Consider the following 21954-nt stretch of genomic DNA (forward strand, 5'->3'; position numbering starts at 1 on the left):
GGAATGTTATGTATATGTGGGGGAAGAGGGCTATGGGATATCTCTGAACCATCCTTTCAACGTTATTGCAAATCTTAAACTGCTCTGAAAAGTAGTCCATTTAAAAAACTAACTACTAGGGGCGCCTGGGTGGCTCAGTGGGTTAAGCCTCTGCCTTCGGCTCAGGTCATGATCTCAGGGTTCTGGGATTGAGTCCCGCATAGGGCTCTCTGCTCAGCAGGGAGCCTGCTTCCTCCTCTCTCTCTGCTTGCCTCTCTGCCTACTTGTGATCTCTCTCTGTCAAATAAATAAAATCTTAAAAAAAAAAAAAACTAACTACTAGAAATAATTATATGGAGAACAAAATTTATAAGAGAACTGTGGTGATTAATTTCATTTGTGGTTATTTTAATCCAGGCGGACCTTATTCAATCAGATGAAAGTCCTTAAAAGCAAAACTGAGATCTCCCTGAGGAAGATGAAATTCTACCTGAACATGTAGCATCAACCCAGCCCAAGAATGTCCAGCCTAGGAGTGCCTGAGTGGCTGTCAGTTAAACAGCTGCCTTGAGCTCAGATCATTCATCCCAAAGTCCAGGGATCAAGCCCCACATAGGGCTCCCTGCTTGGCAGGAAGCCTGCTTCTCCCCTCCTGCTCCCCCTGCTTGTGTTCACTCTTTCTATCTTTCTTTCTCTCTATGTGAAATAAATAAATAAAATCTTTAAAAAAAAGATAAAGACTGTCCAGCCCACCAGCCTGCCCTACAACCTTCAGACCTGCTAGCCCCCACAAGTGCAAAAGACAATTCCTTTAAATAAAGTGTCTCTGGAAAACCCTGAATATTGTTAACCTTGAACATGGAATATTTTAGAGGATGTACTGAGCTCACCTTGAAGGATTCTGTAGGGCTTCAAAGAAGGATACTCATAGATGATAATCTTTGGGAAAACTCCTTTTTCAGCTACTGTGAAGTAAGTTTTATCAGGATGTACCTATAAAGAGTAAAATCTCACTTAAATAATAAAAGGAGAATTTTCTTATAGTCCTATTAATGTAGTATTTAGCATATGTGATTTTATAATTTATTAGGATCCCCTTCAATAAAAAACTTAAAAATGGGCATCTGATAAGTACGTGGTGATGGATGTGATTTAAAATGAAACCTAGGGTGCCTGGGTGGTTCAGTCAGTTAAAGCCTTTGCCTTCGGCTCAGGTCATGATCCCAGGGTCCTGAGATCAAGCCCCTCATCGATCGAGGGGAAAAAAAAAATCTCTGCTCAGCAGGGAGCCTGCTTTCCCAACCCCTCTCTCTCTCTCTGCCTGCCTCTCTGCCTACTTGTGATCTCTGTCAAGTAAATAGATAAAATCTTTAAAAATAGAAAAAATAAATAAAACGAAACCTAAGGGAACGCTCATTTTAAGTTTTACTTTTGTTAATAGAGCCATTTCCACCCCTACAGTTTTTTTAATTGCCATCAGAAGAGCTAGAACAACGGTTCTTAATCATTAGCACACATCAGAACCACAGGAGGGCTTATTAAGGCACAGAAGGCAAGCCCTACCACCAGAGTTTCTGATTCAGTGTATCAGGGCTGGGCCCCCCAAATTGGCGTTTCTATCACTAACAATTTCCAGGTGATGTTGCTGCTGCCATCCCTGGGACCACTCTTTGAGAACAACTAAGTTAGATAAATTGTTTACCCTCCATATATAAATCAGACTAGCTTTTTGTACAGAAAAATCCATGTTTCTAGAGTAGGTTACAGCTCAGTTTTTAAAAATGCACCTTGGACAAATTCACTGCGAATGTCTATAAACTTACTAGAAGTGAGAAAGATATATTTCCAAGCCAGACGCAGAGGAAAAGAGACTAAATATGCCCCAGGTAAACTATTTGTGTCAGCATTTCAAGTGACAGCAGTATAAATCTTACAGAATTATATGTTTATTCCTGGTATTTTTGTTCATTGGTAAGCCAATGTGCAGGAAGAGTCAATGGATATTTTAAAAATAAAAATAGGCTCTTACAAAAATCAACTATTTAAGACACATATTGTGCTTTATAAAATTCTATTTTCAGTTACCATTTTGCAACTCTGGATTTTAAACCTGTGGAAGAGGAGCTTTCCTCAGAGGATATAGGTTGTACTGTAGATTTTGGTACCCAAGATAACACTGTTGCTTTTTCTTCTCCCCACCCACGGCGCCGTAAGACCTATAATAAGGTCTTCCTGCTGACACCTCTTCCACTCAAGTAAACACCCATCACTTCAGCTCGAAACAAGGCTTGGGTTTATAGGATACACACTCAGTGAGAGAAGAACACTTATTGCGTGGTTATTATGTGTCCCAGACACTGTGTGTTTTTTATGTGAATTAATTCCCTTAAATTTTACAGCAACCTTGTGAATTTGGCTACCAATATCATTGGTATTGGCTAACTTGTATGACTTGAAGTCATACAGCTGGCAAATGTCAGAGGTAGAATTCAAGCCAGGTGTCGGAAGCCAAGAAGAAAGTGGAACTAAAAAATTGGAGTTAGGAAGGACTTAGGGGGAAGCAGATTACAACTACATCTTTCTAGATGCCCATTTACAGGCAAATCTTTTACTCCTCCAGGTCTGGTCTGTAGTAAGTGAAAAAGTTGCAGCCCTCAGATCAGAAACTCTGTGGGTTGGGCTTGGTGTTTTATTTTTAGTGGAGACGTGGAATTAATGAGTTATTTACTTTTTATTCAACATACAGATTCACCCTATCTTTTCTGAAAGATAGTTGATATGTCCCCAGAACCACTTCTCACAGGTTTCTCACTGCTTTGCACGAACACTTCTCATCCACAAATGGTAAACTGTTTTAGGGGGAAATGAAGTGATGAGGACAGCTGAGGAAAGGCCCCTGCCACTAGCCAGGCTCTGACAGCCCCAGCACACATGGACATCCAACTGTCCAGAGTCCAGGAGGATGATAAGGACTGCCATTCTTGACCACAGAACACCTCGCCTACTGACCTCAGACCAAATTATTATACAACAGAACAGAAATTTCAAAACTACATAATGGGAGAAAAAAAGAAGTGCTAGTTTCCTGTTTCTTAGCACTCTGCAGGTGATGTGGACCTCAGGGTACATGACACCTCAGGGTGGCCCCTAACTGACTTCCCTCCACAGAACTCAGGACCCTCAAGTTGGGCCTCTGAATATTTGCACACAGCTGGTGCCACGGTATCACGTACTTGCACGGATCTAGATTTTTGTTTTTTTGCTTTTTAATATGAGTCTTGTCTCTTTAGATGGATTTTAAACTCTTTGAATTCAGAGAGGTCATGAACCTTTTGTCATTTAAATACCTGCATATTCTGAGTACTGCTGGACACACAATGTAATAAATTCTTCTTGGGGTACCTGGGTGGTTCGGTCGGTTGAGCATCTGACTTTGGCTCAGGTCATGATCTCAGGGCTCTAGGGTTCTGGGATTGAGCCCCACATCAGACTCCACACCCAGTGGGGAGTCTGCTTGTCCCTCTCCCTACCCCCGCCACCTTCCTCCCCCACTTCTGTTCTCTCTCTCTCTCTCTCAAATCATTAAAACCTTAAAACAATAATCCTAATTAGTTCATTAATTCTTGCTGGGGGCAGGGACTTTACCATGCACACATGCTACGTACAGATCAATGATCAAGAGACTCTCCTCACTCTTCCCTCTCACCAGGTCCTATTTCGATAGCCACTCTATTTGTGGATCTCGGATTTTCTTTACCTTCTGCATTGCCATTCATGTCCCTGCTTCACTTCTCAGAGCAAGAATCTTCAAAACCTCTCCACTCACCTCCCTTTCTAAATACCTTACCAGGTCCCATCTAATTTAATCAAAAGTTATTTCCCACTACCCCCAGCTAGCTTGGCCCAGTCTCTCAGCTGGATCTGCACCAGGCTTTCTGTGGGAAGCCCTCCACCTCTGCAGGGCGTGGTGATGTGGGCCCTGCACCTGCCAGTTCTGTCTGGGCTGCTCACACCTGACAGGCAGGGTAAGAGCAGGGCAGACTTCTATTTAGATGATGATCCTTCTAAAAAACTCTTTGAGCAGCTACTATGGAAGTGCTGCTTGTATGTGCCCCAAATCCTGTGTGTTTCTCCTCCTTTCCCTGTCTCACACAGCCTACTCTGAACAGGGGCCCCTCTCATGGCTCTAAAGGCACCAAGAGGTGTTTCTCGGGTGGTTATTGGTGAGAGCAGATCTAAGGACACCTACTTTTAAGGATCACAGAGTAGAAAAACAGTCAAGGGGGAAACTTCAGGTATGGGGCCAAGTGCTATAGAGAGCTCGAGTAAGAGACAGCTAAAAAGATATTCTTCGGGTTTGGCTACTCACTAGGCCACTGGTCACTTTAGTAAAGGCAATTTCAGTGAGGTGGGAGGGGAAAAGACAAACCTGGCTATGAAGGGAAAAGCCAGCAAGTAAACAGAAGGCATGGTTGATTTAGAAGTGCTTTTATGAAGACATAAGTTGGTTTTATGAAGACCAGTTAGTTTAGTGTGCTTTTATGCTGAGGATGAAAAGGAGAGGCCAAAGATATAAGAAAGAAGGTGACTGATGGAGACAGCCACCTAAGGAGGAAGACACAGCCTCCAAATCACATGCAAATCTTTTTGTCAACTGCTCAAAAATTACGGAATGTACAATGTATACTTGATCTCCTAATGTTCGATTTTATACCTACATTTTATCTGGCACTTCTCCCTATGATATGAATTATCATTTGTGCTATTCATCTGAGTATTTTTGCAGAATGAAAAAAAGTGATCATTATGAAAAAGCTGCAGGATAGTTGGAAGCCACTTAACCTCTATCAGCTCCAGTTTCCTTATCTGCAAAATGAGATGATCGTATCATTAACATAATGTTGTAGTACTGCACAGAGAACACGTCAGTGAATGGAATGGCTGTAATAGTCGAATTGAAAATGCCTAAATCCCGCAATACTACCTATGGTATTGGCACCTAAGAGCTGGGTTGGTCCAAGATGAAACAGATACAAAAAGATAGATTTTTTTTTCCAAAGTCACCAACAGCATACCCCAATGACACCAATTCCTCTACCACTGCTACTTCGCAGGTACATCTGTTCCTTGGTTTTCAAATTCAGAAAGATCAGCTGGTTCCCAGCTATGTAGATCACAGTATTGCTGTCCAGAAGTTGTAGGTTGGCCCGCTTTCTGCAGTCGTAACCAAAGGAATGACTGAGGGAAAGTTGTTAAGGAAAAGGAGTGTAATAAAGTAAGCATCCTAGAGAGAGGAAACGTAATGAAGTAAATGTATTTTTTTTTTAAAGATTTTTATTTATTTATTTGACAGACAGAGATCACAAGTAGGCAGAGAGGCAGGCAGAGAGAGAGAGGAGGAAGCAGGCTCCCTGCCGGGCAGAGAGCCTGATGTGGGGCTCGATCCCAGGACTCTGGGATCATGACCTGAGCCGAAGGCAGAGGCTTTAACCCACTGAGCCACCCAGGCGCCCCGAAGTAAATGTATTTTTAAAAGCTGTGCCATTAGGCAAAGGGTCGGTGTTGAAGTAGTTGAATTATACTTTGGAACTCAGTTTTTATTTAATACCATGCAACTTTATTTTTCAATGAAGTGAAAATTCTTATACTCTGATTTAGTCGGTATTTTAATTTTCGTAGGGAGATCCTGAAAGCAGATTCATTTTATAAAAGAAAAGTATTATGTAGGCCTCTTCCCTGAATTTGAAAGGTGAGATGTTTAAAATTCTGACAGAATGTTTCAAAGTTCTGACAAACCAGTGATAATGTGACTAATATAATAAATCCACATAAATGTAACTGAAATTTAATTCACATGAGCAAATTATGAAAATAAACTAAATAATATTTAGTATATAAGTATGTATAATCAATATGCTAACATTTCCTGAGCTCATTAATATGTATAGTTATGTAGATGAGTGTGTGTGTGTGTGTGTGTGTACACATTTATCCTATAGAGTAAGTCTGAACTAATCCAAAATAGAGGTTAAAATAACCTGTTTTTATAAAACATCTTTTAAATGTACCTTGTTACTACATTCAAGTTCAAATTAATAGAACCCAAGATATAAATGTATTAAGTAAATGAGATTAATCTATAAAAAATGTAGTTTGCAAAAGAAATATAAGACATAGTGTATCTTATGTAGATGGGTTCATATTTTCTAAGAACTCACTGGCGAACACAGAAGCTAAAGAATCATTGGAGAAATCTTTATTTTTTGAGCCCTTCTTTAAAAAATAAATTCTGATTTTAGGGGATTACCCTTATTTGTAAGTGAATATTTTTAGAGGAAGAAACTATGCAGAATTTTTAACAAGAGTATCTATAATTATAAGAAAGAGAAAATCTTAATGCAATTTGAATTGTGAAGTATATACAAATTACAACTAACTATATATAACTATACCTAGCTCATTGCCTAAGAATTAAATTGAAAAAGAGAACATTTCAGAGCTTTTGATCTGTTCAAGAAAACTGAATTTTATCAATTTAATAAAGACATAAACACCTAAAATTGAATCTTCTATAAAGAGCAAATGAATGTGTGATCCAAAGATCTTGTTGAAGCTATTCAGTCCTCAGGGAAACTATCTGAGGCCTCCTTACAAATAAGAGTGGGAACCACAGGCTCTTTATCTTCATAGAGCCTGGTATGGGGCAGGAGACTTCACCTACACACCTTTTCCCTTTCCCCAAACTGCTGTTTTCTCCTTTCTTTCCTTCCTTCTCTCCTTTCTCTGTTCCCAGATACCAGTATAACACTTTGGAGGGCTTAAAGCTATGTCTACAGCCATGAGTAGAAGTAGGCTACCATCTCTTCACTGACATGGATGGCAGCTGGGAATCAGACATGTGATCATTTATCTGATATTATCATCCCTAATTTCGGGGTCAGGGGGAGACGCCCTTTTACTTGCTGCTGCTCTCCAATGCAGAATGGGTAAGATTGTTAGTTCCCAAACTCTCCCCTTTCAAATCACAACCTGCTTCTTCTCACAGGTCATCTCCCAGACTGCTTCCCAGACTGCTGAGTGCAGTGTCTTGAGCCTCAGGCATTCAGTAAATATTCAGTAAATATTCCGTTGGGTGAAATAGTTAATTAATGTACAACAGAGTCCAATCCTTCTCTTTTAACCCCAGAAGACAGTGGCAGCCACTAACCAGAGCTTTGAAGATGTTAAATTGTGTTCTGCTATAGCTTCAACTCCTTTCCGTTTTATCCCATCCTCTCCTCTGGCTTGCGCCTTCTTAACTTCCTATCAGAGACCCAGGGCCTTCATTGTTCATGGGCATCTAGGACCCTCAATTTAAAATTACATTTAAGGGACTCCTGGGTGGTTTAGTCAATTAAGCGGCTGCCTTTGGCTCAGGTCATCATCCCAGGGTCCTAGGACTGGGACTGAGTCCTCCATCAGGCTCCTTGCTCAGTGGGGAGCCTGCTTCTCCCTCTGCCTACTGCTCCCCCGTCTTGTGCTCGCTCTGACAAAAAAATACAATCTTTAAAAAAATAAAACAAAATTGCATTTAATTACATCTTATATAAATTATACTATGGTTTAGATGCTATTTAATAAATGACATATTTCTTGATTGATTTATAAAACACAAAATTTCAAATTGAAGTAGACTCAACACAATTACTAAAGTACAAAAAAGAGTATGTAGGGGATACATGACAGCTGACTTCTTGGAGCTTCTCATTCTTGGAGAGTACAACTGTCTAATGCAGGATAGTCCAGAGGGTCAGCTTTTGACTCAAGGTCTGGAACAACTAATAATGTAATCTTTCCAAAAATGGGACAAGCTACTTTGTGACTTCCCTGGTATTGAAAGTGTTCACAAAAGGTCTATAGCTTATAGAGCCACTCATCCATCATGAATAGAAGGAATTCACACCTCAAGGCAAACATCAAGGTCACTCTGACTCTTACTATTTGGAATCTAGGTATATCTCTTTAATACAGAGAGCCCTGTATCCTGGAGCAGCAAGTCCCCAGTACTGGGGGCTGGGAGAGAACAAGACCATCAAAAGTACCTGGGAAGGGATGCCTGGGTGGCTCAGTTGGTTAATCCACTGCCTTTGACTCAGGTCATGATCCTAGAGTCCTGAGATCGAGTCCCACATTGGGCTCCTGGCTTGGCCAGGAGCCTGCTTCTCCCTCTGCCTACTCTGCCTGCTCTGCCTGCCTCTCCCCCTGCTTGTGCTCAATCTCTCTCTCTCTCTGATAAACAAATAAATAAAACCTTAAAACAAAAAAAATGTACCTGGGAAGGCTTTTCAGACTACAAGTGCCCAAGTCCCTCTCCCCACAGATAATAATGCAGTAGGTCCAGGAAAGGTCTCAGACCATGTGTATTTCAGGAAAAGCTTCCAGGTGACACTGATAAACCACCTCATTTGAAACAAATAGGCTAAAAGAAAGGCAACAGCATAACTTTTATCAGCAACTTGTCCAAAGACCACATACACAAAAAAGTCCTCAGGAGAGAAAACTTCCAAGTTATAAGATTCAGGGTGAATTAGTTTTAGTTACACCTGGGATTGAAATAGAAAGTGATAATAATATGTTCTATCTTTATGTAAAAAGCAACACTGAGTTATAAAGTACACAGCCCTCCTCTTTAAGCACACCTTGTCTAAGAGGCCAGTCAGCGGTCTAGGCCATGTGGTCCCCTCCAGCACCCATCTAAGGGTAAGCATGCTAAACTGCCAGCAAGAGCATGAATGGAAATCTTCTCCCAACCCCACCTGACAAACCTAATGTTGTACAGTGACAGCAACCTTAAATCCTCTTGTTGATTATTCCCACCTTTAAATTTTTTCATGGACTCTTACTCTGCAGACCAATTAAAACTTATTATTTTGGACCCTTCTTCCTCAGGGTTGTCTTCTCTGATATTCATCTGATAAATAGTGTGTCAGTGCCCCTGCCTGCCAATAGCATCAGTGTTTTAAGAAATCGATGAGTTTAACTTGCTAGGCATTGAGAAAGGGATGCCAGGCTGGTAGAGGTGGGAAACCAGGATAAGAGGCCTTCTGGTCTCCTGCACATCATGTCGCATGAAAGAACAAGCAGAAAACCATCATTTTTCTTTATGGTTATTTGGCATCAACAAAAGCTTGATTAAATTAAGATCATGTATTTCTATCTCAACTTCTCTAAGGGCCAAGCTTCTTAGAATCACCTAAGACAGGGATTGGCAAACTTTTCCTGAAAAGGGCAGACAGTAAACATTCTAGGCTTTTTGAACCAGGTGGCCTCTGTTTTAACTACTTAATTCTGCCCTTGAAGTGCAATGGCAGCCACAGACAAAATGTAAATGAATGAGAATTTCTGTGTTCCAATAAAACTTTATTCACGAAAACAGACCAGAGGCCACATTTGGTCCGTGGGTTAGTTTGCCGACCCCTGACCTAAGAAGCTGAAATCCAAAAACTATACACGTGTAACTGGAGTGGATACACAAGTGTGAGAAGATCCAGTGGTATGTTCGAATCTGGAGTCACAAAAGGCATCGAAATAAGTTCCGTATAGTCGTAGAAGAAGTTCTCTGAGATTTTCTTCTTAACTTCTTCCTCCACCTCTTCGGAGGCTGGAGCAAGGGCTTCCACATACTGAGAGTCTAAAAAATTAAAAGATTTTACTAAGAAGAGCATCTGATGAATCCTAAAATTGCATTTCACAAAGACAGGCGGCAGGTACCTAGCCCATAATACTCCAGCAGTAAGTACCACCAGTGGCCTGAATGTGGGATGCCACCCACCAATGAGCATGGGAGGAAGAGCCGACATGCAGAGCTCTGGTCATGGTTTCTGTAGTCTCAAAGAGCAACTCCTAACCAGTTCAAGTCAGAGTGAGAATTCACTAATCTGGGGTAGAATAGTCCTTAGTCCATCCAGTTCCCAGGAAACCAAGTATGAGAGTTTGGTATGTGATCCTCAGAAATGTAATATACAGCTCCAAAGCCTCTAAATCACCCTGCTAAAGCATGTTCCATGCTTTTCCTTTTATCACCCGACACACCCTGCAAGTTTTTATTTCTGTGAATTTTTAACTGTTCGGTTTGGGCAATTTGTTTTTAAAACAGTTATTATTACTGTGAGAAAACTAACAGTACTTACTTACCTCCAATGTTATCCACATAGTCATAGTGAAATGAACCTGAACTTCCCTCCAAACGTTCCGTATCATAATCATCATCCTCTAAATATGATTCTCCCCCTTCAACAAATGTTTCATCTGTGGCATCCTCTCTCACAGCAACTATTAAAAGTAATTTGTTTTAATAATTCCTACATTTTGAATTAAATATTTCCTTATTTCCAAAGTAGCTAATATTTTTTGATCACAAAAGAAGTAAATTAAAAAAAAAACAATAGTAAGATATCTGGAAAACCTACAAATATTTGGAAATCAAAGAACATTTAAAAATAATGTATGGGTCAAGGAGAAATCAACAAGGCAACTTAAAAATATTTCAAACTAACTGATAATTAAAATATAACATTCATAATTTGTGGGATGCAACTAAGGCAATGCTTAGAGGGAAATTTCTAGTTTTGTACACTTAGAAGAAGAAAAGTCAAAACTCGAACACCTGAAGCTCTAGCTCAAGAATCTAGAGAAAGCAAAAAGAAAATAAAAAGAAATAATAGAAATTACAAAAATGAAAGCAAAGATCAGTTAAATAAAAGGCAAATAAACAATAGAGAAAATGAGCAAAACCAAAATCCTATTCTTTGACAAGACTGGCCAAATGGAGAAACTCCCAGCTAGACCAATCAAGAACAAAGAGAGAGACAATACAAATCTCCAACATCAGGAATGAAAATACATCCTAGAGTTATACTAACAAATTTTATAATTTAAAATAAATGTACAAATTCTATAAAACATACAAAGTTACAAAACTTACAAAAGAAGAAATAAACAACTTTCTGTTTATTAAAGAAATTGGATTCATTAGAAATTTTCCATCTGTTTGTATTTTCTTCAATTTCTTTCATCAATGTTCTATAGTTTTCAGAGCACAGGTCTTTCACCTTCTTAGATAAGTTTATTCCTAGGTATTTTATTCTTTTTGGTGTAATTATAAATGGGATTATTTTCTTAATTTCATTTTATGCTACTTTGTTAACAATGTAGAGAAAAACAACTGATTCCTGGGTATTAATTGTGCATCCTGCAATTTTACTGAATTCATTTTTTACTTCTAATATTTTTTTGTGGAGTCCTTAGGGTTTTCTATGTATAGCATCATGTTACCTGTGAATAGTGACAGTTTGATTTCTTTCTTAACAATATGGATGCCTTTTATTTCTTTTTCTCGTCTGATTGCTGTGGCTAGGACTTCCAGTGCTATGTTGAACAAAAATGGCAAGAGTGGACATCCTCATCCTCTTCCTGATCTTAGAGGAAAAGTTCTGTTTTTCTGTTTTTAGGACATGGATTTTTCATATATGGCCCATATTATGTCGAGGTATATTCTCTCTAAACATACTGTGTTCAGAGATTTTATTGTAAATGGATGTTGGATTTTAAATGTCAAATTCTTTTTCTGCATCTATTAACATATTCTTGTGATTTTTATCCTTTGTTTTGTTAAATCAATCAAATAACATTGGTTGATTTGCAAATAGTGAACCATCCTCGTATCCTGAGGATAAATCCCACTTGATCATGGTGAATGATCCTTTCACCATTATTGATTGTGTTTTGTAAACATGTTGTTAAGGATTTTTGCATTTATGTTCATCAGGGATATTGGCCTGTAGTTTTCTTTTTTTGTAGCATCTGTCTGGTTTTGGTATCAGGATATTTCTGTTCTATTCGCAGTATATTCTTCCACATGTTATCCAATTTAATCCTCAAACAACTCACAATTATCATCTTAACAGGTGAGTAAATTGAGGCTCAAAGAGGTGAAATAATCTACCCCAGATCAAACATCTCTAAGTGATAGACCCAGGCCTCAAACCTAGAGCCCAATTCTTTCTACTATACTGTATTAGAAAAGTTCATTAAAGACTGCAGACTTCACAAGAGAGAGCAAGACCAGATTTGCAAAGAGGTCATTATCAATACAGAGATGACAGTAACATCTATAGGCCAGGAACTGGAGATTAAATGGTTAAAACACAGTCTCTGCTCTTAACAAACTTAGAATTTAGTAACAGAGTTAAACAACTAAACCATCTCTGCTGCACAAACTTAAATGCTCTTCAAAAGTGATTTTTCCTAAATTTAATAATAAAAATCTAAGTGTATATTATAATCTTTACTTACATTTTGATGCAGACTTCAAGGAGCTCAGAGACCGCTTCCCATCACTCTTTGGTTTATCTAATCTCCTCCCATCAGTATCCTGATCCCCTGGTTCCTTCATTTCCTCTGTAAGCACAAAATTGAGATGAGAAAGGGAACAGCTGTGAAAAAAAATCATTTACAGATATCTTTCCCCTAACAAATTCTACAAGCATCAAACACCATGTGTGTTGATAATTGTATGTTTGCATAGTATCCAAGTGACTTAATGGGCAGGAGGTATAGCCACCAGCAGAGACCTCTGCAAAATGGCAGAATATAGTCAGACAGTCCCTTTTTCTAGGCCAGCTTACTGTGATGCCCTCTGATTTTCCAGAAGTCTGCAGTGAAATGCCATTCCAGTCCATCTTTTCTCAAATATTCCATCATTAAAGTTAATCCCCTCTCATCCTTACTTTGGTTCATCCCCTCCATTTCCTCTTCTCGTCACTCCATCATTTAACTCCTCTGGTGTTACTAATTAATTTTAATTTTTAAATATTTGTTCAGGGTACTTGCTATGTTATCAAGTCTTATGGTAGACACTAACTAAATTATGGTACTGAACTAGAAACATAATTCCTAACTTTGTGGAGTTTGTTCAGAAAGATAGATATTAAATGATCAATTAAAATATATTAAGTGCTACAAAAAGGAAAGAACAGGGTCCTGTGGGCATGTCTAGCAAGATGACTAACCCATATCCTCAAGTTCAGGAAGAAGTATTGGAGACAAGGGTAATGAGTAGAGGTTGGCCAGGCCTACAATAGACAGAATGTATTAGGCAGAGGGAACTTGAGAGAGAGTGCTATGTCTGTGAAAGGCTGAAAGAGTCTGTTGTGAAACAGGCAGTGAAGAGGAGGCCGGTAGCAGATGATAGAACCATCTCTAAGCTTTTGCTAGGGAGTTTACAACTTATTTCTATGGCAACTGAAAGCCACTGAAAGGTTTTAAGGAGGGAAGTGACACAGCAGATTTTCCCTGTCCTCCCTCTATTGCAGCTCTTCATCTTTAAAAGCACCTGCTATATTCTCCTTATAAGTCTTGGCTTCTCCACCAATCACACTACTAGGTATTTACCCTAAATAGACAAATGTAGTGATCCAAAGGGGCCTGTACACCTGAATATTTATAGCAGCAAAGTCCACAATAGCCAAACTATGGAAAGAACCTAGATGTCCATCAATAGATGAATGGATCAAGAAGAGGTGGTGTATATATACAATGAAATACTATGCAGCCATGAAAAGAAATGAAATCTTGCCATTTGCAATGACATGGATGGAACTAGAGGGTATTATGCTGAGCGAAATAAGTTAATCAGAGAAAGACAATTATCATATGATCTCTCTGATATGAAGAATTTAAGAGGCATGGCAGGGGTTTGTGGGGGGAAGGGAAGGAAAAAATGAAACAAGATGGTATCGGGATGGAGACAAACCATAAGAGACTCTTAATCTCATGAAACAAACCGAGGGTTGCTGGGGGTGGGGTGAAGGATAGGGTAGCTGGGTTATGGACACTGGGGAAGGTATGTGCTATGGTGAGTGCTGAATTGTGTAAGGCTGATGGTTCACAGACCTGTACCCCTGGGGAAATAATACATTATATGTTAATAAAAATAATTTTTAAAAAACAGGAGAGTTTGAGAGGTTATAATGTAGTAACTATTATTCTCAAAAAACACACACCAGTTACACAATTTAAAAAAAAAAGTCTTGGTTTCTCTATGCTAAACACCACATATCCTCCACCTCCTTCTACTGCAGGACTGGCAAGCAGAATAGAACACAGTTCTATTTGACTCAGATCTGTGGTTCGACTCAGGTTTGAATCTCAGTTTTGCCACATAAGCTTTCCATGAATTCAATTGTAAACAGGAGTGAAGTAAAAACAACTTACAAGACTGCTATGAGAATCAATTGAACTAGTGCATTATTTTCCTTTCCTGGTCTGTGAAGAAAGGCTAGTATGCCGAAAGCAGATGGGATACACACTACATGGTTGGTGGAGAGGGCAGTGTGAACACCACCTCCTTTCATCTGTATCTTGGGGGTCATTCCATCTGCTTTCTTGAAGTGACATCATGATGATGCCCTGCCTTGATTTGGGGGACAATAGTGCAGGGTCCAAATGTTTTTCTTAAAAGCTATTATCAGGAAACATAGGTCCTAAAATGACACTTAAGTTACTAAATTTTGTTTAGCACTTTGGGGCCATTTTTCTGGGTTACCAAAATGACATTTTACCATTTAAAAAGTGTACGCGTGTGTGTGTGTGTGTGTGTGTTTTCCCTTAATTTTCTCCCTTTCTTCTTTCTTCCTCACTCTCTTCTTTCCTTCCTTCCTTCCTCTCACCTGATTGTAAAATATATGCCCACTAGGATTGGGAAGTGTGTAGGAATCAAATGATGGAAAAATCTTAAGTAGCAAGATCCTTTAAAATCAAATTCTATCATCTAGGACATTTCCTTTTCCTTCCAGTTTGTATATACAGACTCGTTTTCTACATTTATACAAGTCATGGATTTGAAAATAATTAAATAATTGTAACAATAAAATAATTTTTAAAGATCAATATTGCAAGCTAATATCAGTTATTGCAGCGTGGTTGCACATTATCCCACCCTGTGGGTAACGGTCTTTAGGGAGCTACAAACATACCTAGATGCCATATTTTCCCTCCCTTTAAAGGTTCTTTATAATGTACAATTACCAACTCAATTCTTAAACTACTGAGCCCACTTATATCAAATGGTATTACACTTGGCATTGCCGAAGACACAAAAAAGAGCAACAGTGAACCCTTAACCTTAAATACTTTACAATCTAGGAAGAAGAAATTGACAGTTCTCTTGGAATATAGTCTCAGAATAAGCTCTTCTAAACCACTGATCCAGATACGGGGCTAGCATGGGTGGTTCAGTGGTAGAATTCTCGCCTGCCAGATACGGGGCTGACCAGAACAAGGATGGTCTGAAAGTCCTGACTGGAGAGCAACTATAGCTAAGGGTTTCCTTGATAAAAATCAACATGTAAACTATTGGAAAGAAAATAAACTATTCTCTCAGTTGCTGTGTCGCAGGCCCTAAATAAGCGGAGCAGAGCAGGCTCTGTGTTTGCCAACCAAAGTAAATGGATATCCTATGGCTGTTGATCAGTTAAGAACTGAGAGATAACTGTTCATCTGCAAATTTCAGTAACACCTCAGTCTATAAACAGGTATTGCTTTATTTTCTATTGCCAGCATACAAATTTCACAATCTAAGATAACACCCATCTCTTCTCTCACACTTTTTTGGGTCAGAAATCCAGGCACACTCTGAGGGTTCTCTTGAGTTTCACAAGGTCAAAACAACGTGTTGGCAGAGCTACTTTCATTTCTGCTGACTCTGGGGAAAAATCTATTCTAGGCTTATTTAGATTATTGGCAGAATTCAGTTCCATGTGGTTGTAGGACCAAAGTCCCTGTTTTCTTGTCTGTAGGCCAGAAGTTGTTCTGTTTCCAGAGGCCGTGTGGCTCATGGCCCCCTTCAAAGGCAGCAATGGTAGGTCAAGTACCTCTCAATGGTTTCAATCTCATAGTTTTCTGCTTCCTACCACTAAAAATTTCATGAGATCATTTTCTGTCCTTTACTCTTCTCTTTTCCAGATACATTTATTTTTAACATACTGTAACTGATCATTAACAGGATACATATATTCTAATAAAGAGCTTGTAAGACCTAATAAATCTACTTATAAGTTTATTATAAAGTGAGTAAGAAACAATTACAGTAAACAATTATGGTAACAAATATGGTAACCATTATGGTAATGCCGGTTTGTAAACAAAGAGTTTAAGCCACAACCAAAGGTAAACTGGTGTCAAGACAAAAGTGTAACCAGGTGGTGGGTATTGGGGAGGGCACGTATTGCATGGAACACTGGGTTTGGTGCAAAAACAATGAATAATGTTACACTGAAAAGAAATTTTAAAAAAATACCACACTATTATAAGCAATATATTCCTCAAGTGGCTAATATGACCATGCAATAAATTTTAATATCACAAACACAGTTACTATCAGGTTGTGTGCAGTATGGAAGAAAATACTGGAACCCAAGGAATTTTCCCAGTGTTCTGAACTAGCACTACTGTACAAAAAATACTGAGATCTTTTCTCAGCTCTTCTGGTTGAGAAAGGGGGGCTGAAGAACCAAGGGGCTCCTGATCTAGAGATTGGCAGTGTAATTGGTGAGATGGAATAAGGTGATTTTTATTCATGTGGTTGGTTGGTTAGGTTGGGGTTGTTTAGAATCAAGGAACTGGGAGGTTGTACTGTAAATTGCTGAGGCTCTGGAGCCAGAATGGCTTGGGTTCACATCCTAGTTTGGCCGAGTAGAAAGTTTAACTTGGGCAAGGGCCCAGTCGTTAGCATCCCTTAACTCTTAGTCCATTTATATGTAAAATGAGAGTGATAAATAAGGTTGTCTGGCAGAGTCATTGTAAGTATTAAATGAGATCTTTCATACTCTTAGTTCTCAACACCCGCTGCGCTTTCGAATCACTTGGAAGACTTTCATAGCATACCATTCTCAGGCTCTCACTCCCTAGGTAATTCTTTTGTGCAATCAAAGATAAGAAGCTGGACTTAAGGACCAGGGGTTTACTGAGTAAACCAGGGGTTTGAGTACCAGTAGGTACTCAAAAATAGTAGTTGTTTTTACCATAATTACTACAAATTGTCTCTAATACAGCCAGAGCTCAATAAATGTGACCATGGAATCTTCATACAGTTTAAAGAGGTCTTATCTAGTCCAACCTCCCACCCAGTGAGTCACACATCTGCAACATTAAGCTCAGCACTGTTAGAAAAGCAGTCTAGTGTGTTGGTCAGGCTGAGAACTGGCTAGAGTCATCCTGGTACTGTACAGCCTGGCTCTCCTTCTTCCACCTCCTGTGAGGTGTTAAACAGGTGTTTAGCCCCTCTGTGCCTTGGTTTTCTCATCTGTAAAGTACCTACTTCATAAGATAAAGTACCTACTTCATAAAGCTGTTCTGAGATCTCACTGAGTTAATACAGTAGAGTTTTAAGAGCAGTGCCTGACACATAGAAAGTCAGTATATAAAATGATTGAAGGGATAAATTTATTCATTCTTGAGTAAATGAACAAATGAAGGAACACTTCGAGAGATGATCAGGTGGCTTCGATTCAAACATTTCAGGTTAGTGAGTAAGCACATTCTGTTAATGCTCAGCTCTAGTTCTTGGTTATTTTATACTAAGCTGAAATCCGCCTCCCTGCAACTTAGATCCATTTGGCCTTTGTTCTTCTGGGGACATATACAAGTTTTCCTGTGCACTATAACCATTCAAGTAATTGTAGCTACTTTTCTTTTCTCCCTAGATCCTCTCTTTTCCAGCTATAGCATCTCAAGTCTTTCGATTACTCCTCACCAACCTGGTTTCAACTCTTTTCAGCATCCTGATAGCTCAAGAAGTTCCTTCCCAATGCATTGAATATCCCTCCCAATTTTGTATCTTCTTTGAGGGATCCAGAAATTCTCCAAAAGAGATGAACTGTTACTCTACTTGTTGCAAACAGTGTATTGCTTTAAGGCAGCCTAATATTACATTATCTTCTGGGGGTGGTGTGGTAGGCTTATCATATGCTGACTCAACATAATCAGTTTGTAACCAGCCAGAACGACTACAGCACACTTTGTGTGTTCGCAACCATGTCCCATCTCATACAACTGAACAAGCTAGGTTTGGGAGGCTATTTGTGAACTCTCTTAAATGTCCTTTTATTAGATTGAGCTCCACTGATCCACCCTATAGTTAATTCCGTTAACCAACTCACTGAGTAGACTATCAAGTTTTGAGTCAACCCTGAGGACGTATAAAGGGAAAAAAAAAATCATAGTACATAGTGGTGCAAAGGCATGTGTTGCTAGAAGGAGGTTGGCTGGAAACCAGACAGAATGGTCCTGAACACAACATTATTAGTTAGATTCATTCCCCAGATTCCAGGGTCTTCAGTCTCACAAACTCAGACACTCCATCTCCACAGTGTGCCAGAGCTGACCATGTTAAGACTCAGAGACTGTCACTTAAAACAGATGCTCAGTTTCTACTTAACAATGTGAAACACCACTGTGCAAAGAATAATAATACTCCATGTATTTTGAATGCTTACCACGTGTCAAACACAGTTCTAAGGATTCTGCACATACTGTTTCACATGCTTCTCCAAACAACTCAATGAGTTACATGTAATTCCCAGATGAGAACACAGAGCAGTTACTCTGAACCCTTCCCTCTCGCGCACCCACGCAGTTGGTTTCTATGTCCCGTCGCCAAGTGAACAGTCATTGAGCCTTTTGAATTCATCCTCTCCCTTCTACTCCCAGTGTCACCACCCTCATCTGGTTATGTCATCTCACCTGAACCATTACCACAGCCTCACACCTTGTCGCTCCCTTCTATAGTCCATTTCTGCCCTGCCTCTTGTAGTTACAAAGCACAGCTTTTATGTGATACTTTTCCTGTTTGAAACCTATAACGGCTCCTCATGCCACAGAATAAGAACTCTGGTTCCTTGGCATGGCACAGAGGTCCCTCATCTCCAGTCACTTTCCCCCTTCCTTGTCCCTCCTTAGTCCCTTCTCCTCCTCCAAAGTCCTAGCAGCCACGTGGGACAACTCACCATGGGCGGGACACACCGAGTACGTGTATGCTCCTATATCTGCTTGTATGCAACAAGTCTGCACCGACTTTACCTGCAATATCCTAATTAGTAACAAGAACCCCATGAAGTAAGCATTATCATCTTTCTTTTTAGATATTAGGAAACTGAAATGCAGAGGGGTCAACTTGACAAGCGTCACACGGCTAAGTGTGGGGCCATCTGGTTTACTTGACCCCAGAACCCAGGCACTTTCCCACCAGACTCCCTGCTTCTGGCTTAGACCCGCCTAACTGGCACTCCTGGGGTCTGCTGTCTTCCGCTCCAGTCGGATTAGGAGCTCCTGGCAGGCAGGAACCGTGTCCAACTTTGTAACCACGACGTCTAGCTCTATGCCGCCAATGCCGGTCACTTCAGCGCTTGTTAAACCGACTCGTACCAAGGATGAAGGACTAGGTCTCAGCGAGCCTGGAGAACGCTGGTTCAGCCTGAGAGAAGTCCAAGTGGGGCTCACTGCTCCTTGACTCGCCAACAGATCTGAGGGGGAAGTTGAGGGAACTTCCCTGCTGCGGGCCTCCAAACTTACCCGAAGCACGGAGCACGGCCGCGCGTTCCTGGTCCCGGCGCCCGCCCCAGGTCTCCGTTTACGGCGGTCACCAGGCAACGCCGCCCCTCCTCCCGGTGGGCGGAACCGGATGGGCGGTGAAGCGCATGCGCCGCCCGAAGGCGGCTGCGCGGGGAGGGGGGAATCCCCCACGGAGGCCTTGGGACTCTCAATCGCGTTGGGCTTTGGTTCCGGCTGCTTCCAGGCACGTGACTCGGGTTCGAGCCGAATAGAAAAGCGCAACATTGTATCAGGTTATTATCCCATTTTAGTTTTATATCCAGTTTATACTATTATAATTATCCCAAGAATGTTATATCAATAAACGAAATGACTTTTGAATACTTAGACACCTGCCGGGCAAATTAAAAAATGGCCCCTGGGGCCCCGATTGCACACTACCACCGCAAAGAGACATGCTGAGGCTTTTTTATTGAGCTGTTTATTTGCCTCTGTTATCTCCGTTGGCTTCTACACGGAAATGATCTTATGTTGTGGAATCTTTGGTCTCATACTACGGGGTGCGCAAAGTAGAGGCCTACCCAGAATTTCTAGGTTCCGCAGTTTGCTCCTTAGCGGCTCTGTGGTGCAGTAGTCACTGGTCACCAAACATTGGTTTTAAAATGGCTACCTGGTACACTTGAAACTAATCACTGTCCTGTATGGTAACTAACTGGACTTGAAATAAAAACTTTAAAGAACACTGGGTACAGTGTTGCAGTAAGTGACAAAGCACTTTGTATCCAGAATGCATAGTGGATTCTTACAACCGAATAAGGAAAAAAAAAAAAAACAAAAAACTTAGAACCTAATTTTTCAAATGGGCAAAGGGCTTTAACTACTTCACCTTATCAGAGGTCTGAGTGGCCAGCAAACACAGTAGTCCTTTGCAAAATGCACACCACAGTGCACATACACCACACCCACCACAATGGGTACAATTTTTAAAACTGCCAGAACCCAATGTGGAAGATATGCAGCAGCTGGAACTCTCAGACTACTGGTTGGAATCTAATGGAACGACTTTGGAAAACCATTTGGCAGTTTCTTTAAAAGTTAAACTTACACCAGGCCATTCCTTGTCTGAGGTATTTATCCAAGAAAAACAAAAACTTCTGTCTATACAAGGCCTTGTCCGTGAACGTTGACAGCAGCTATGCTTGATAGCCAGAAACTGGAAAGAAACGCAGCGGTCATTGACAGGGAAATGGATAAATACCCATGCAATGGACTACTACTCAGAAGTAAAAAAGGAGAAAACTGACACACACAACATGAATGAATCTGTTATAGTGAGTGAAAGAGCCAGACACAAAATAGTACAATTGTATGATTCCTTTTAGATAAACAAATCTATGATGACAAAAAGCACATCAGTTTTTGCCCAGGACTAGAGTAAAGGGAGGCATGCACTGAAGGGACGGGAGGAATCTTTTGGAGATGACCAAAATGTGTCTTGTAGTGGTAGTTTCAGCTGCCAAAAGTCAATTAATTATTCTTTTACAGTTAATTGTATATACATTATCTTTTACAGTTAATTATATATACATTATTTCTCAATAAAGTTGATTTTTAAAAGGCTGTGTTCTATTTTGTATTTATTGGTTTCCATGTTACACAATTTTCCAAAAACTTTATTCCATGCATTTGTTGGTAGTACTGAAATGTTCTCTTCAGTCAAGTATTCTTGACTTTAAAAGTCTCCTGATTTAAACGATTATCTTTACTGTTAATTATCAAATGGTATATCCAGGGTGTCTGAAAAGTCAGAAAACGTAGGATAAACTTATTTTTAAACAGCATGTTAGTTACATTTTCAAATAATATTCTCAACATGTTTTCTTTCAACCTCCAAACATCTTCAGGTGAAGTATCTCTAAATTTAAAGCACTGAGTCCAATGTTAATTTGAGAAAACCACAAAGAATTCACTACATAGTATCTTTAAAAATCTGGAAACACAAGGAAATAGTGTATTTATTTATGCACCAAAAAACTAGCAATCATCATTACAGAATGCTTATTATGAGTCAGGTCCTGTCCTTAACATATTTACATATACTCACCTCTCTTACTACTCACAACCCTGTAAGATATATCATGTCTGACTCTCAAATGGAAAAATGAGATAATGTACTCAGGGACACAGCCCAAGTGGCAGAGTTGGCATTTGCATCCAAGCTTTGTGATGGCAATACTTGCAGACTTAGCCTCTGTGCTGGATCAACTCTTTCTTGTAAGTTAGGAAGAGTCCAATAATTATATTTTAAAAAGAGGGGTGCCAGGGCACCTGGGTGGCTCAATGGAGTAAACCTGTGCCTCCAGCTCGGGTCATGATCTCAGGGTCCTG

General features: G+C 40.0%; 1 protein-coding gene across 1 annotated transcript in view; it reads right to left on the reverse strand.

The window, feature by feature from the left end:
* The window catches only part of CFAP44 (cilia and flagella associated protein 44), a 164896-nt gene extending 145230 nt beyond the window's left edge, over nt 1-19666 (reverse strand). Inside the window, exons 1-6 of the mRNA XM_044251397.1 lie at nt 19588-19666; nt 12313-12417; nt 10153-10290; nt 9490-9649; nt 5055-5217; nt 870-972 (exon numbers count right to left, since the gene is read on the reverse strand). Of these exons, the coding sequence (XP_044107332.1) occupies nt 870-972; nt 5055-5217; nt 9490-9649; nt 10153-10290; nt 12313-12412 (664 nt within the window). The 5' untranslated portion in view covers nt 12413-12417; nt 19588-19666. The remainder of the gene's footprint in view (nt 1-869; nt 973-5054; nt 5218-9489; nt 9650-10152; nt 10291-12312; nt 12418-19587) is intronic.
* Between the last annotated feature and the right edge of the window lie 2288 nt (nt 19667-21954).

This window comes from Neovison vison, chromosome 6, assembly GCF_020171115.1.
Source record: "Neovison vison isolate M4711 chromosome 6, ASM_NN_V1, whole genome shotgun sequence".
NCBI classification, from domain to species: Eukaryota; Metazoa; Chordata; class Mammalia; order Carnivora; family Mustelidae; genus Neogale; species Neogale vison.